Here is a 14821-nt window from a genome sequence, read left to right as displayed (position 1 = left end):
CTTAAAAAGAAATTCAAACTGTGCTGTATGTACATGATAGCAGAAGGAAAACATGCCTTGTGGTTTTTGCCACGGTGTATGTGGAAGTTCGTAATTCACCACTTGGTGCCATCTGTATCATCCTGCTAAGGTGTGCTGATCTTCCTTCGCTCTCCTAGATTTCTGATTATTGCAGAAGTATGGTGAGATATTCCTCACCAGTTTGCAGGACAGGAAAGGCAACTGGTGATGAGCAAGTGACTGGTTTCATCCTATGTTAAGTGAGCGATTGGATGAGGAAAAACAAACAAGGGCACCGGCTGGTCTGCCCAAAAGGACGGCTCGCTTTTGATGCCAGTTTGGCAAGTTAAATTAAAAAAAAAACCTCACTGTCTCATTACAAATGAGGAACAGGAGCAAATTAATGGAAGGGAGGTCTGTCGTTCATAATGGCTAAATAGAAACAGACGATGAGGGTGTACTGCAGAGGAGGGCTGTCATCTTACGCTCTTGGCTGAAGATGAGAAAAATGGGAGCATTGCAAACTCCACTGGACAGGAAAATACATTTTCCTGGCCTGCCAGGTCCATCATTGCAGCCACAAGCCCCCACTGCATTATGTGAATAAGACATTCATCAGGCCTCGCTAGAAAAAGGTTGAGGCTCTACTGTACCGTAGTGAGAAAAAAACTGCAATATACAGTGGTACTTTGGTTCTCAAACTTAATCTGTTGTGGAAGTCTGTTCCAAAACCAAGGCGCGCTTTCTCAGAGCAAGTAATGCAAAACGGATTAATCCGTTCCAGACTTTTAAAAACAACCCCTAAAACAGCATTTTAACATGAATTTTACTGTCTAACGAGACCATTGATCCATGAAAGCAATAATAATGTACTGTACTATAAAATAAATAAGACAGTATTGTAGATGATCAAAATTAAAATTTTATTTATTTATTACCTGCACTGATGATAATCATTATTTGGATGGGGGGCTTTTATCCATTTCCGCAGTCATACAATCAATCAGTAGCTGAACTGGGTTCCACAGGGCCACAAAAACAAATTAACCAAAAAAGCCTCAAAAACGCAAAATAAATAGCAAAAACAAAAGCACCAAACTTAATCTGTTCTGGAAGTCTGTTTGACTTCTGAAATGTTTGAAAACCAAGGCGCAGCTTCTGATTGGTGCAGGTGCCCTTGAAACAGTAGCTGACAGCCACATCGGACGTTCGGCTTCCAAAAAACGTTCGACAACTGGAACACTTACTTCTGGGTTTTCAGCGTTTGAGAACCAAGGCGTTTGAGTACCAAGGCTTTTGAGAACCAAGGTACCACTGTAGAGGGATTAATAAGATTCTCAGGTGACAAGAGTTACACAGCCAATTTTCTGGTTCTTCAGGATCACAGTTGTTTTTTACAATAGATAATAAGAACCACTGATGGAGCTTGCAGGAACGCAAGCGCAGAAATGTTAGAGGGAACCTTCTAGAAAAGTGCCGCCTCTGCTTGGTTTTTGCTCTCGAGGGCGAACTGTTTCATACTGGCTGTCCGTCTGTGAGCTCGGAAAGAAATAGGGACGATAAACCCCAGAGATGTGTATTTGAAGAAGCCTTTTGTGTTTTGTTTCCAAGATTCACATGTTGCTTTGTACCTGCAGGTTCCTGCTTCTGGGTGGCCGTGTTGAACGGCAACGTGGTGGGCATCGTAGCCGCCAGGGGCAACGAAGAAGACAACACGGTGGAGCTGCGCCGCATGTCCGTCGACTCCAAATACCGCGGAAAAGGGATCGCCAAAGCTCTGGGTCGGAAGGTGGTTGAGTTTGCCATGGTCAATAACTACTCGTCGATTGTACTGGGAACCACGGCGGTCAAGGTGGCGGCTCACAAGTTGTACGAGTCTTTAGGATTCAAGCATGTGGGTGTCGCCGAAGACTACACACTGCCTGGGATGACGCATTCTATTCTAGAGCGAATGTTTTTCCAGCTACGCTTCCACCGCTACTGCCTGCAGCTGCGCGAAGAATAATAATAATAATAAAACCCGCCCCGCGTTTTTCGTTCCTCCCCAAAATCTTTTCTGCCTGTGTTTTGTGGGAGTTTTGCCATTGTTTATTTGCAGGTTGCCTTTTATTTTGTTTTATTTTTACCCCCCGTCCCATCATTTCATTCCACCCCTCTTCATTTGCTTTGTACAGATGTACAAACAAAGGCTCCCTTCTTTTTCCCTGACATGCTTGTAGAGTGACGGTGCTAAATGCAGGAGGTTATGGCGGACTGCTCTAAAGGCACCTACGTTTGCTCGGCAGCCTAAGAGTTTAGGACGGACCACCCTCTCCCCTCCTGCCCTCTCTCTGTCTTGCCCAGGTTACCTACATAAGCACAGGAACTTTAACCGCATAACAATATAGCTTGTCCGGTGTGTGTCGTAAATAGAATATCCACGCCCCCCTGCCCCGCCCCCCGAAATATTAACAAAAGTATAGTAATACTTCATGATACAGCTAAGTGCAGAAATTTTACTTGAATGCATTTCTCAGTATTTCATGGACAGGTATGCATTCGTTTTACCATGACATATTGATTAATAATACTGAAAGAAAAATGTGAAAAAAAACCCTGCTTGCTATAATGCATGAAAAGGAAGTTTTTGCATGCATACAAACACACAGCACTGCCAAGTAGGCTCTGATCTTGCACTTTTTCGATGTACCTCATTCTGTCAACTGTCTGAAAGAATCTCGGTGCATCTGATAACTATGACTTGTTCTTTTATCCTCATTTCCTTCTTAAGCCAGCAAAAAGACTTGAAGTATTTTGAACCCTGAGCCCAGTGTAATATATGTAAATTGTTGAAATATCATCTGCGCTGATGTATATATAACCTGCAGTTCTGTGCCAGACATCTGTATATGCAGTAGAAATCCTTCTGGTTTAATTTTATATTATTATTTTTTTGTCATCATGTATAGCTTTGTTTATTATTCTTTGCTTCCTTTATTCAAGCTCTAGCTTTTGCCGACTCGTTTCACAGAGGCAAAATGGAGGCTTCTATTTCTATGGCAACACACCTGTATGCTACTATGTGCACCAAAATCTATGCTTCAGAAAAGCAATATGCAAAAGACAGATAACTCAAATGGCAAGTTTGGCTGAAAGCAGCAGGGGAAACAAAAATGCTCCTTCAACCAACTGCTAGTGGCATAAATATAGACAGCCTGCCGTCAAAAGTAACCGCTGCTTTTTAAAGATGTCAGATTTGTGAATTGTACAGTGCAATGCAAGCGGCAATGCAACACAGATTTGGCATGTGTCTGTAGCGCCCGTCACACAAAAACAACAACAACCAAGGTTACAGCTTCTTCTATAACTTACTTTAATAAACAGCAACTTTGCATGACGTATATCTCGAGGGAAATCAGAATGTTTTAAACTTTAAAATGTGATCTATCAGAACTGATAAGTACATTTCTGGTTGCACTGAGTTTGGGTGGGTCAGAAGAGTCTGCTTTTTAAAGGGAAACCCCATTTAATGTATTTCCTCGTTTTGTTTTTAAACCGCCTCGATAGAAATTAGGTAAAATGTTTGAGGGTACCGTTTCAAAGATGTGATAAGGGAAGAACTCAAAGGAGGAAGTGATTCTTTCTAGAACCAGAAATGCTCAAGGGCAAAAATTAGGTCTCTGTCCATTGACGCAAAGACGGGATGTTTTCTGTGTATGCAGAAAAAATTGTAGGGTCAAGATGAGGATAACTGTTGCCCTCCAACCAACACAGAGAAGGCAGTTTCTACTTTCTCCTTATCCAAGAGAGAGTGTATTTCATGGAAGACAAATGTCACTGATAGGTCTCTACCAGACGACCTTTTTATTGATTTGTTTGCATAAGTTTGCAGGGAGGTTAGACGATGTTGGTGATTTCACGGAGCATTCATTCTCATTTGTTTGTGGGGAAGTTGTACAAGATTGCATCAGGCAGTTGGTTATTCCACACTGAATTTCCCCATCACTTTCCTTACTGCAAAAAGGTCCAATCTGAGGGGAGGGGAGTTTATTGTGCAAGATCGCCAAATCAACTTTAATTGCACAACCCGAATTTGCAGGTATATGATTGAATCTCGCCCCCAAAATAGTGACAGCCTGGAAGCACCCATGGTTCTATTCCTAGCACAGAAGAAGAGGAGCCATTACAACCTCCATGCACACGATAAGATCTCAGCCAAATAAAGTGGTAAGAATAATTCACAAAAGCCAAAATATTTTTATTTTTATTTTTAACTACTTAATGCCTTGTCAGTGTTGGTATTCTTCCTGCCTCAGACATTGCTATACCTAAGAATGGCAGCATCCAACTATGTCCCAGCAATAAAAACAAATTGATTAGTAATATAGATTAAATTTGATTTACAGAATGTACTTCTTGGAACTGAGTGTGTGTGGACACGGAATGTATTTTTTAAAAATTTCTATGCTGTACATTTCTCCTGAAGCTAAAATGTGTATCGTGGGAAGGTGTAGAATAGAGGTGTAAAGTGTACAGAAATTGGTATAATATTTTCTAGCTGTTTTCAGTGATTTCATTAAACTGCATAACACAGAATAATATAAAGTATTAGGAAAAAAGTGAAAGAAAATGACTGCTTGTGCCTTTTAATCTTCTCCCCCCCCCCCCGCATGTGTTGTCACTACGCTAAATGATTTCTGGAGAATTAAATCATGCTTTATAGCCCAATTTGAATGAGCAGGGGGTGTGGGATTGTCTATAAAGTGAATATTATTTCCAACGACATGTTAGACTAACAGCATGCTCCACATGTCATTCAGGAGAACCCATAAAAAAAACACATTAAGGTCTTCAGACAAAAGGCCATCGGCGCCACTGTTCATCTCACAGCACTCTTTTTGACGTAGTCTTCATCTGTGGTTTTATTCATTGGCCTGATAGAAAACTGTTAACGATACCAAGCTCAGCTCACCATAACTGGAATGAAGTAGCCATGGAAGCCAGCACCTCTACAAGCAAATATTTACATCTCAAAGGGCAAAAAGGTTCTCCTAGTGTCTTCTTCTTCTTCGATGATGCCTCAGAGCCGAGTAAGATTGTCTTCCATAAACATGGTTTTAACAATGAGTCCGTAAGTGACTGTGGAGGCCAATTCTGGACCCACACGTCCTTCCACAGAGGGGACATAGGTTTCTGGGCAAGAGTTGATCACAGTATGGATTTGCCAAGCGTGCCTTCCTCTTAGCACGTTTCTCCCTTACGTCCTGAGTTCGAGTGTCTTCAAAGCTCATGACACCTTTGGTAAAGGCTGTTCTCCAGGTGGAGCACTCGCAGGCCAGTGTTTCCCAATTGTTGGTGTTTATACTACATTTTTTAAGATTTGCCTTGAGACAGTCTTTAAACCTCTTTTGTTGACCACAAGCATTACGCTTTCCATTTTTAAGTTCTCCTAGTGTGGAACCCCTCTAATGACCCAATGGATTTTGTTCATAAAGTGCCTTCATTTTTGTGTGTGTCTCATCACTGGAACAGGACCCAAATATGGGTGGCATAAGAACCTCTGAACACGTTTATGCAATGCACTGTTTTGGGGCACAACTCAGCCTAGGAAGCAAACCTTGCACTTAGCTATCTCTGCTCATCCGTAAGTTTGGTATAACCTGCCCCTGCTTCTTCAAGAGGCAAATCTGGCTTGTAGATTCAGCAGTGTCTGCCTTATACTTTTTTACTGTTCTGGCGATGAGCATTGCTTTTGGTTGCCATAGCCCCGGTTTACGGAAAGCAAGTGGCACCCTAATAAAGGGTAAAGGGACCCCTGACCATTAGGTCCAGTCGTGACCAACTCTGGGGTTGCGGCGCTCATCTCGCTTTACTGGCCGAGGGAGCCGGCGTACAGCTTCCGGGTCATGTGGCCAGCATGACTAAGCCGCTTCTGGCAAACCAGAGCAGCGCACGGAAACACTGTTTACCTTCCCGCCGGAGCGGTACCTATTTATCTACTTGCACTTTGACGTGCTTTCGAACTGCTAGGTTGGCAGGAGCAGGGACCGAGCAACGGGAGCACACCCCGTCGCGGGGATTTGAACCGCCGACCTTCTGTTCGGCAAGTCCTAGGCTTTGTGGTTTAACCCACAGTGCCACCCGCGTCCCACGGCACCCTAATAAGTCTGCCTAAATGTCCGTTTGTGCCTATGGGCTTTCAGTAGTGTCCTCGACCTGACCTTGTTGCCACTTCCACCACCATAGAACTCTAAATAATAATGTGGCTAAATTGCTGGTACTCAGAATATTTTGGTGAATTGGTTAAGTTGAATACTTTGGCTGCGTATCGGTGGCAGAACCTCTCTCACACAATCAGCCATTGTCTCGCTAATGCCAAAGACGGCCGTGACAGCTGATGTAAGTTCTTTTTGTTGCATTGTATAGATGACATAGTCAACCAAACCCAAAGAGCCTCGTCTGGCCATTATTTCAACCCTAAATCTGGGAATGAACAGGTTACTTACACTTACACAAGGTGTGGTGCCATGATTTGTGGAGGGCAAAAATTCTCTCTCTTTAAGAATAAATATTTTTATTGCTTTTCCAATATCATTCCAATAACAACCTTGTTATAGCAATGCCAATTTTATCCAATTAATACAATCATTAAAACCAATTGTTTATATACCAAATTCTACAGTTTAGTTAAAGTCGCCTCATGTGCTAGATTTGATGGCTTCCTCTTTGTTTTTGTTTTTTATTTTCTGCGTTCCAAGGGCTTAATAATTTCAATTACATTCCCTTCCAAATTATAATCCCCTATACCACGGCTACCATCTTATGGTTTCAATTCATGTTAATATATTAAGTACTTTATAAAGTGAGGTTCTCCGACTGGATTCATGGTTCTTTCCTGAGTGTGGTAATTCTCTCCCCCCCGCCAAATGATGTTGTCCCAACGTAAATGGTGTTGTGTCCTTCATTCTTCCAACTGTTGATCTTTCCCATCATGACCCGGGGGAAAAGGTTGTGTCACAGTTTTCCAAAAGCTTCTACATTGCTTTGTCCCATGATTCAGGATCTTGTTGAGACAAATAAACTGTCCTCACCATTATTATTTTTCAACCTAGGAAGAGTGGTCCTGATTCCGGAGGGCAAAAATTCCGATTCTCCCCGGTTGAACTTGTGAGGTCTGCCCCACAAAAGTTGTGATAAATGATGGTGCCTTAGAACAGTGAGTTGCCCTTGAACTGTCAGATCTGATCTGGTGCAGGATGTCAGTGTTGTCTAACCACTCAGAAACTATCACCACAGCACAATCAAACTGAACATGAGTGAGTAGAATGTTTACCAGAAATTATGAACTGAGTGGTTGGCTGCTTTTCAACCTCTTAGTATTAGAATTTAGGTCCTTCAGATTAAGTTGATTTGTGACAAGTTAAGAACTCAAAAGGAAGAGCTTCATGTGAAGCAGAATTGGCATACGGAAATCATAATCACAAAATATGGGGGTTGCCACTAGCTTAGATGGTTTCTAAACTTGGCCCTATCTTGCTTGCAAATATGTGCATGCCCAAATAACAAAACAGAAGGCTGAATCTTTCTACGAATGAGAGCTGGAACTGCCTTCACAATCTCCCATCTTTACAGATTCCCCATAATACCGCTTGCCATTCTTCCAAATCTCCAATACAACCACCTTTGCCAGACTATTCCTCTATCGTTATTGCTGAACCTCATTTCATAGTCCCTCGGGTCTACAGTTTTGACGCTTAGTTAGGAATAATTTTATATTTCTGCTTTAGGCAAACGGCGACTCCTATAATTCCACTGTCAATGAACAACTAGTGCACTGATTTCTGAAACCACAAAAAAAAAAAAAATAAAATTCAGGCTCGCAGGGACAACCTGGAGCAAATTGCCTCCTTTCGCACCTCATTCTTTCTTACTTAAACCTTTGAAGTCTTCCAGTGAGGGCCAAATGCATCTAACATCTGTGCCTGGATCATAGCTGTCAACTTACAGATTTGAAAATAAGGGGCCAGCAGCCTTGAAAATAAGGGATCAGCAGCCAAAATAAGGGATTTTAGTCAACCAGCAGCCAAGCGAAGCCTCAAGCGGTGGTTCCCACAGCGCAGCAACCCAGCAAAGGGGATGCAGCAAGGAAAACCACCGTCACCTCTCCACTGGGAAGCACTGAGCAAAGGCGAGTCCCCAGGCAACGCGGCCAATTTGATCAGCACAAGGCATGCAAGCTCCACCCCCCAGTCATTCTTAGACTCCTTATTGGGTGAGCAACGCAGCCAAGCAACACAGTTGGAGCCTCCCTCCTCCCTGGCCAGGAGGGAGGGAGGGAGAGGAGCTGCTTCCTTTGAAACCCAGGAAATTTAAGGGACATCATCAATAAGGGACAGCAGTGGGACACGGCACTGGGATAAGGGACTTTCCCGCCAAATAAGGGACGGTTGACAGCTATGGCCTGGATCTTCTGATATACTTTTCTGAAAAGCAGTCACAGATTGTCTGATTTGCACGGTGGTCATGGCATGTAACCTGTTCCCTATGCATGAGTTTCCGAAAGCAAATACACCCCCCAAGAGCTGCTATTATCACAACTCCTGAATGCACACCTGTTCACACGTTCTGGGGAGTAGTGAAAAAGAGCCCACGTAGAAAAGGATCATGTCATTGTGTTTGAAGACGAAAAAAAGAGATTATGCATTGTTTTGATATTTTAAATCAGTAAAATTAGAGGGTTATACCAGAAATGCTTATGTTTTCCTATTCTATATTAAGTCTGTTAGATATGTGATTTAACACATTTCCAGTAGCATTGTTCAGACCCAACTGGGAGTTCAACACAAACTTACGAAGAGATCCACAATCAGATGATTAGTTGCAGGCAGAGGAGTTGCAAGAAAGACAGCTTATCCTCTTTTGCCAATGTTTCCTCTAGCATGCATTCTCAGTTTATGTTAACAGATCTTCCAAGCATATTCCAAAACTGAGAATATGCTGAATTCAAAGGCTCCACCATCTGCGTTTCTCCAGTGATGTGTGGAGGGGACAATATTGGATGGATTTATGTCTGTTCAGTGGACCAGTGAAGGCGGTGAAGGTCCTGTGTGAGTGTCTGGAGGCAGTTGGAAGATGGATGGCGGCTAACAGATTGAGGTTGAATCCTGACAAGACAGAAGTACTGTTTTGGGGGGACAGGAGGTGGGCAGGTGTGGAAGACTCCCTGGTCCTGAATGGGGTAACTGTGCCCCTGAAGGACCAGGTGCGCAGCCTGGGAGTCATTCTGGACTCACAGCTGTCCATGGAGGCGCAGGTCAATTCTGTATCCAAGGCAGCTGTTTATCAGCTCCATCTGGTACGCAGGCTGAGACCCTACCTGCCCATGGACTGTCTTGCCAGAGTGGTGCATGCTCTAGTTATCTCTCGCTTGGACTACTGCAATGCGCTCTATGTGGGGCTACCTTTGAAGGTGACCCAGAAACTACAACTAATCCACAATGCGGCAGCTAGACTGGTGACTGGGAGCGGCCGCTGAGACCACATAACACCGGTCTTGAAAGACCTACACTGGCTCCCAGTATGTTTCTGAGCACAATTCAAAGTGTTGGTGCTGACCTTTAAAGCCCTAAACGGCCTCGGTCCTGTATACCTGAAGGAGCATCTCCACCCCCATCATTCAGCCTGGACACTGAGGTCCAGTGCCGAGGGCCTTCTGGCGGTTCCCACCCTGCGAGAAGTGAGGTTACAGAGAACCAGGCAGAGGGCCTTCTCGGTAGTGGCACCCGCCCTGTGAAACTCCCTCCCACCAGATGTCAAAGAGAAAAACAACTACCAGACTTTTAGAAGACATCTGGAGGCAGCCCTCTTTAGGGAAGCTCTTAATGTTTAGTAGACTGTTGCATTTTAATATTTTGTTGGAAGCTGCCCAGATGGGCGGGGTATAAATAAATTATTATTATTATTATTAGCATAACATGTTCTCTTATTTTCTAGTAGGAAGACACGTGCACACATTTGAGATAGCAATAATTGTCATGGTTAAGAAAACTGGTGTTGATTTTGTTTGTTTTTTACAAATGCTGGGTTCAGAAGCCAATGAAGGAAAGCTATAATCAAATGGTTGGTCTTGGTTTTATGAAATCAGCGCAGTTATTGCCAAGAGAAACTGCAGTTCAAGGCTATATTTTCACAAGCGACGCTTACATTGGCTTTAGCGTTCCTAACACCAATAATTCAAATGTAAGACCTAGGCTCGTTAGAAACTCCATTTGATTTTTGAATGCATTTTTGTCAACGTCACATCTTCTATAATTGCGTCATTCCAGACAAAAGTCTTCCTCAGCATCACTTGTAAAAAAAACTTATTTCGTATTGTGGATTAAAACTGGCTTGCTGGCTCTGTTGTGTTTGAAATGCCTTCAAGCAATGAAGAATCTCCTCCTGTAGAGCAAAAACTTGGGAGAACTTCCTGGCCATTTCACCAGGCGGCTGAGCACACAATCAAGGTACAAAAATACCTTTATAGCATTCTAATGTCAGGAAGGTGAATGCACTTCGAAACCTGTGTGCAAGAAACTCTTGATTTCTCAGGGTTCCTGACGAGAAAGGGAACATTTCTCGGTGCATTCAAGGGAACACACTTTAAAAAACCTCTTCTGTCCTTGGACCTAAACGTACATGTGCCTAGAGATGTTGTCTCTGTTCACGGTTTCTATTCAGGCAAATGCCTGAATATAGTTCGCATCTCAACAATAAAATATCAACAGAATGTATTATTTCCTGTGGTGGAAGAGAAAGGGGGGAACGATTTTGGGAAAATATTTGGACACTGAATACTGAGGAGGTATCAGTGCTATTCCGTTACTCCAGCCAATGTTCAACACGCAAGTTTTTTATTGATTTAGATGTTTGATATCTGACTCTGAGCTGCTTCCCTCAGCAGCTGGTGGTCAGCGCTCAATCTTCCATTGCCACATTACTGAAATACTATATGTACATATGACTTAAATTATTGTTAATTTGCCTCAACAAACATTGGGATAAATGAATTGCTTGGTACTTTTCAGTAGCCGCAACAACTGTGAAAATCAAGCAAGTTTTGCTGTGGTTAAAAAATTGACTAAGGGTCATTTGGTTGCATTTTATTACGTGGAACTGGAAAAAAAATAAAAGGATTATACTTTCAAGTGCCACTTCTGTAAATAATCAGAGGGTGGAGTAGAAGAGATATCACTGATAACATTTTTTATAAAAATTCATTAATTGTGGCCTAAACATCTATTACCTTCCCCCAAACAATTTAATATATGATCTACTGATCCTTTAAATATATGTATTTAATAAAAATTGTGCCACTGGTAAACTTTGCACTCCTATATTTTGAAAACAAACAGACACTTGAGTCTTGCAGAGTTATAAAAGATGACAGTTGTCTTTGCCAGACGTATCCATAACTAAACATTAATGTTTGTTGTTTCATCATAACGGAAATATAATTTCTTACATATTGTCCTATGGTTGAAGTGGACCACTTTCCAACTTCCTACAAAACTCAAATCCCTATATTCCTTGTGTTTCCTGAACAATTTCCTGTTTTGTTCCAGATCTCATTTCTTGCAACAAGTTCCATTGCGCAACCTGTGCATTGGTCTTAAAGCCGTATTATGGCTATTCCGGGCTCTTCCAGGGTCAAGTCAGAGGAGACGATATAACAATGAAACTTGCAGAAAGCTCGTGGAATATTGGTTACAATTTATCTTTAAGACTAGCTACCTCATTGTAGGAGGGACACGGGTGGTGCTGTGGGTTAAACGACAGAGACGAAGACTTGCCGATCAGAAGGTCGGCGGTTCGAATCCCCACAACGGGGTGAGCTCCCGTTGCTCGGTCCCTGCTCCTGCCAACCTAGCAGTTCGAAAGCACGTCAAAGTGCAAGTAGATAAATAGGTACCGCTCCGGCGGGAAGGTAAATGGCGTTTCCGTGTGCTGCTCTGCTTCGCCAGAAGCAGCTTACTCATGCTGGCCACATGACCTGGAAGCTGTATGCCGGCTCCCTCGGCCAATAAAGCGAGATGAGCGCCGCAACCCCAGAGTCGGCCACGACTGAACCTAATGGTCAGGAGTCCCTTTACCTTTACCTCATTGTAGGCCCATTATCTGGTGGTGTTTTGGTCTTAGTCCTGGAATGTGCACTACATTTAAGAAGTTCAGCATCTTTCGTTAAATTGCATTGCAACCAGGGCTTTTTTTCAGCCGGAACTCACCGGAACTCAATTCTAGCACCTCTCAGGTGGGCATCATTGCCTTTCCAAGAGAACAAGGGAGGCGTTCATGGTGAGTTCCAGCACCTCTTTTTCTACAAAAATAACACTGATTCCAACTATTTTGAATGCACCACCAGACCATGAAGTACAGGTCCTGAGTGCAGTGGGGCAGCCAAGCACTTGGTGCAGGCTTCCTCAACCTCGGCCCTCCAGATGTTTTTGGCCTACAACTCCCATGATCCCTAGCTAGCAGGACCAGTGGTCAGGGATGATGGGAATTGTAGTCTCAAAACATCTGGAGGGCCGAGGTTGAGGAAGCCTGACTTGGTGCTTTGACACTGGAAGAAGTAATGGTCTTCCATATAACAGTGAACTGATTATTCCAGTTAACTGTTCTTGTTTGAGCACAAAGAGGAATAGAGCCTCAATTGGCTTTTCTTGAGAAATACGTAGCATTGTCAGCCGTCCAGAATATTTGTATCAACAGTTTATATGGTCCAAAACACATTTAACCTATGTTCCCCTTTCCTCTTTTGGCTGCCCCTTTATATATATTTTTGTTCATAAGCTACTTGAATTGTATTACTCAAAAACTGCCATAAAGAAAAACTTCTGGAAAAGGAACAAAAAATAAATAACAACAAAGCCATGGGAAGGAACACAGCTACAGCAAAACTCTATGGAATTTGTATGTAGACGGTTGTTGGTTTAATTTTGGGGCATCTTCCATTCAATAGACAGAAGACTCCTGTCCTTCACACATGGTTTGCTTGTAGGGAGCAAAAGGGGAACGACAGAGGCTGGCCTTCAAACATATCTTGTGTGTGGTGCTCATGTGAAAAGTAAGTCGAACGCACAAGCACTGGCATAATGGGGGGAGATGTTCCCCAACCACATGGACTTCCTAACCTCCACGTAAGAGAAAGGCAGCGCTCCCCCCCCCAATAATATTTATTTATTTTCATAAATAAACATAACATAAAAGAAAATATACAATAACAAGAGGGGGGGGGAAGAAAAAGAAAGCATAAAGAGCTTAAAATACATCCAGCATCCCATATTCCATAACATCAAAAAAACAAAACTCAATTAGTTAATTGAAATCCATCTTCATAAACATATTGTTTGACTTCCTCTAATCTCATCCATCTGAATTTCCTTGTAATTAACTGTAGCAGTTTCCAATATCATTATTTCCTAAAACAACATTACAGTCATATTCCAATTTCCTGACTTTTCTTATTGTACATTTTCTTATTGATAGATTTAATCCTAATTTAATCCTAGGCCTAATTAGTTCTTTCAAGTGATTACATATCTTTAATATTACAATATTTATTCAAATAGTCTTTAAATTTCTTCCAATCTTCTTGGTATTCCTCTTCTTTCTGGTCGCAGATTCTCCCGGTGAGATCAGCCAGCTCCATAAATTCCATCATCTTCATCTGCCATTCTTCTAGCGTTGGTAGTTCTTGTGTTTTCCATTTTTTGGCTAGTAAAATCCTTGCAGCAGTTGTGGCATACAAAAGAAAGGCAGCGCTTTTTGCTCTGCACACTTCAGACCTATGCAACTAAACCTAGATGCACGAGTCAGTGGGAATGGAAGTTTATCAGTCAATTATGTCTGCATATCAATTAAGCAAATAACTGCAGGAAATTTCCGTTTCTTACATTTTGCGCAGATTTTCACGTTATCATCCATCTGTGCACACACTGCCTAATTTTGTCATAGGCATTCATGGGTCAGGAAAACCATCATAACGCCTGCGACGCGGCTCGGAGCATGCCCACATCAAGGAAAGTGAGATTCCTTTGACAAGCTCGATTAACGGATGAAATATACTCAGAGTCGCAAAGTGATTTCATGCTCTTTATTCAGCTCATAGTGGTGAGGAGGAATGAATGAAAGTCCCCTCAAAGTATCTGCTTTATATACATTATTTACACAATGGGCTGCACATGATTGGCTAATTCCGGAATTCTACTGTAAGCCAATCAGGTTGTGGATTCACTTCTATCTGGAGCATGATTGGGTAGTTCCTGCCAACCAATCATACTGCTGCATTGTTCTAGGACCAATCAGACTGCTGCATTCTGAATCCTATTGTTCTAGGACCAATCAGACTGCTGCCTTTTGGATCCTATTGTTCTAGGACCAATCAGACTGCTGCAGTTTGGATCCTATTCAACTCAGTACATAACAACGGACATCGCTCTCTTTCGCCCAAATCGGTGTGCCCGTACACATAAAGTACGGTACATGTGCTGGTTTTCAGCACATTTTAACTGCCTTTTACTGGTGGTGGCGATTCTGATCAAGATTGGCTGGAAACTTAGCAAACTCATAGACCACATCAATGCCAAATTAATAGTTCCACTGGTATAATGTTGAGGTTCATATGCCTGCTTTTCTTGCCGCTCGCTTGGCGGTTTGTGTGGCCTTTTAGTAAATGACCTAGAATAATAGAATGATAGCATTGTAGGGTCAGAGGGGGACCCTGAAGGACATCAGGGATCACATTCATCCAGTGCTTTACCAACTGCATTGCCTCCCGGTGGAATACAGGGTCAGGGTCAGG

General features: G+C 42.6%; 1 protein-coding gene across 2 annotated transcripts in view; it reads left to right on the top strand.

Annotated features, from left to right (window-relative positions):
• NAT8L (N-acetyltransferase 8 like) overlaps positions 1-4707 on the top strand; it is a 46823-nt gene extending 42116 nt beyond the window's left edge. For both annotated transcript variants that reach the window (XM_053387760.1, XM_053387759.1), the window contains one exon: positions 1638-4707. In XM_053387760.1, coding sequence (XP_053243735.1) covers positions 1638-2005 — 368 coding nt within the window. In that variant the 3' untranslated portion in view covers positions 2006-4707. The remainder of the gene's footprint in view (positions 1-1637) is intronic.
• Positions 4708-14821: the final 10114 nt, after the last annotated feature.

The sequence above is a fragment of the Podarcis raffonei genome, chromosome 5 (assembly GCF_027172205.1).
Source record: "Podarcis raffonei isolate rPodRaf1 chromosome 5, rPodRaf1.pri, whole genome shotgun sequence".
NCBI lineage: Eukaryota > Metazoa > Chordata > Lepidosauria > Squamata > Lacertidae > Podarcis > Podarcis raffonei.
The sequence above is the reverse complement of the archived record's forward strand: the minus strand, read 5'-3'. Positions and strand labels throughout refer to the sequence as shown.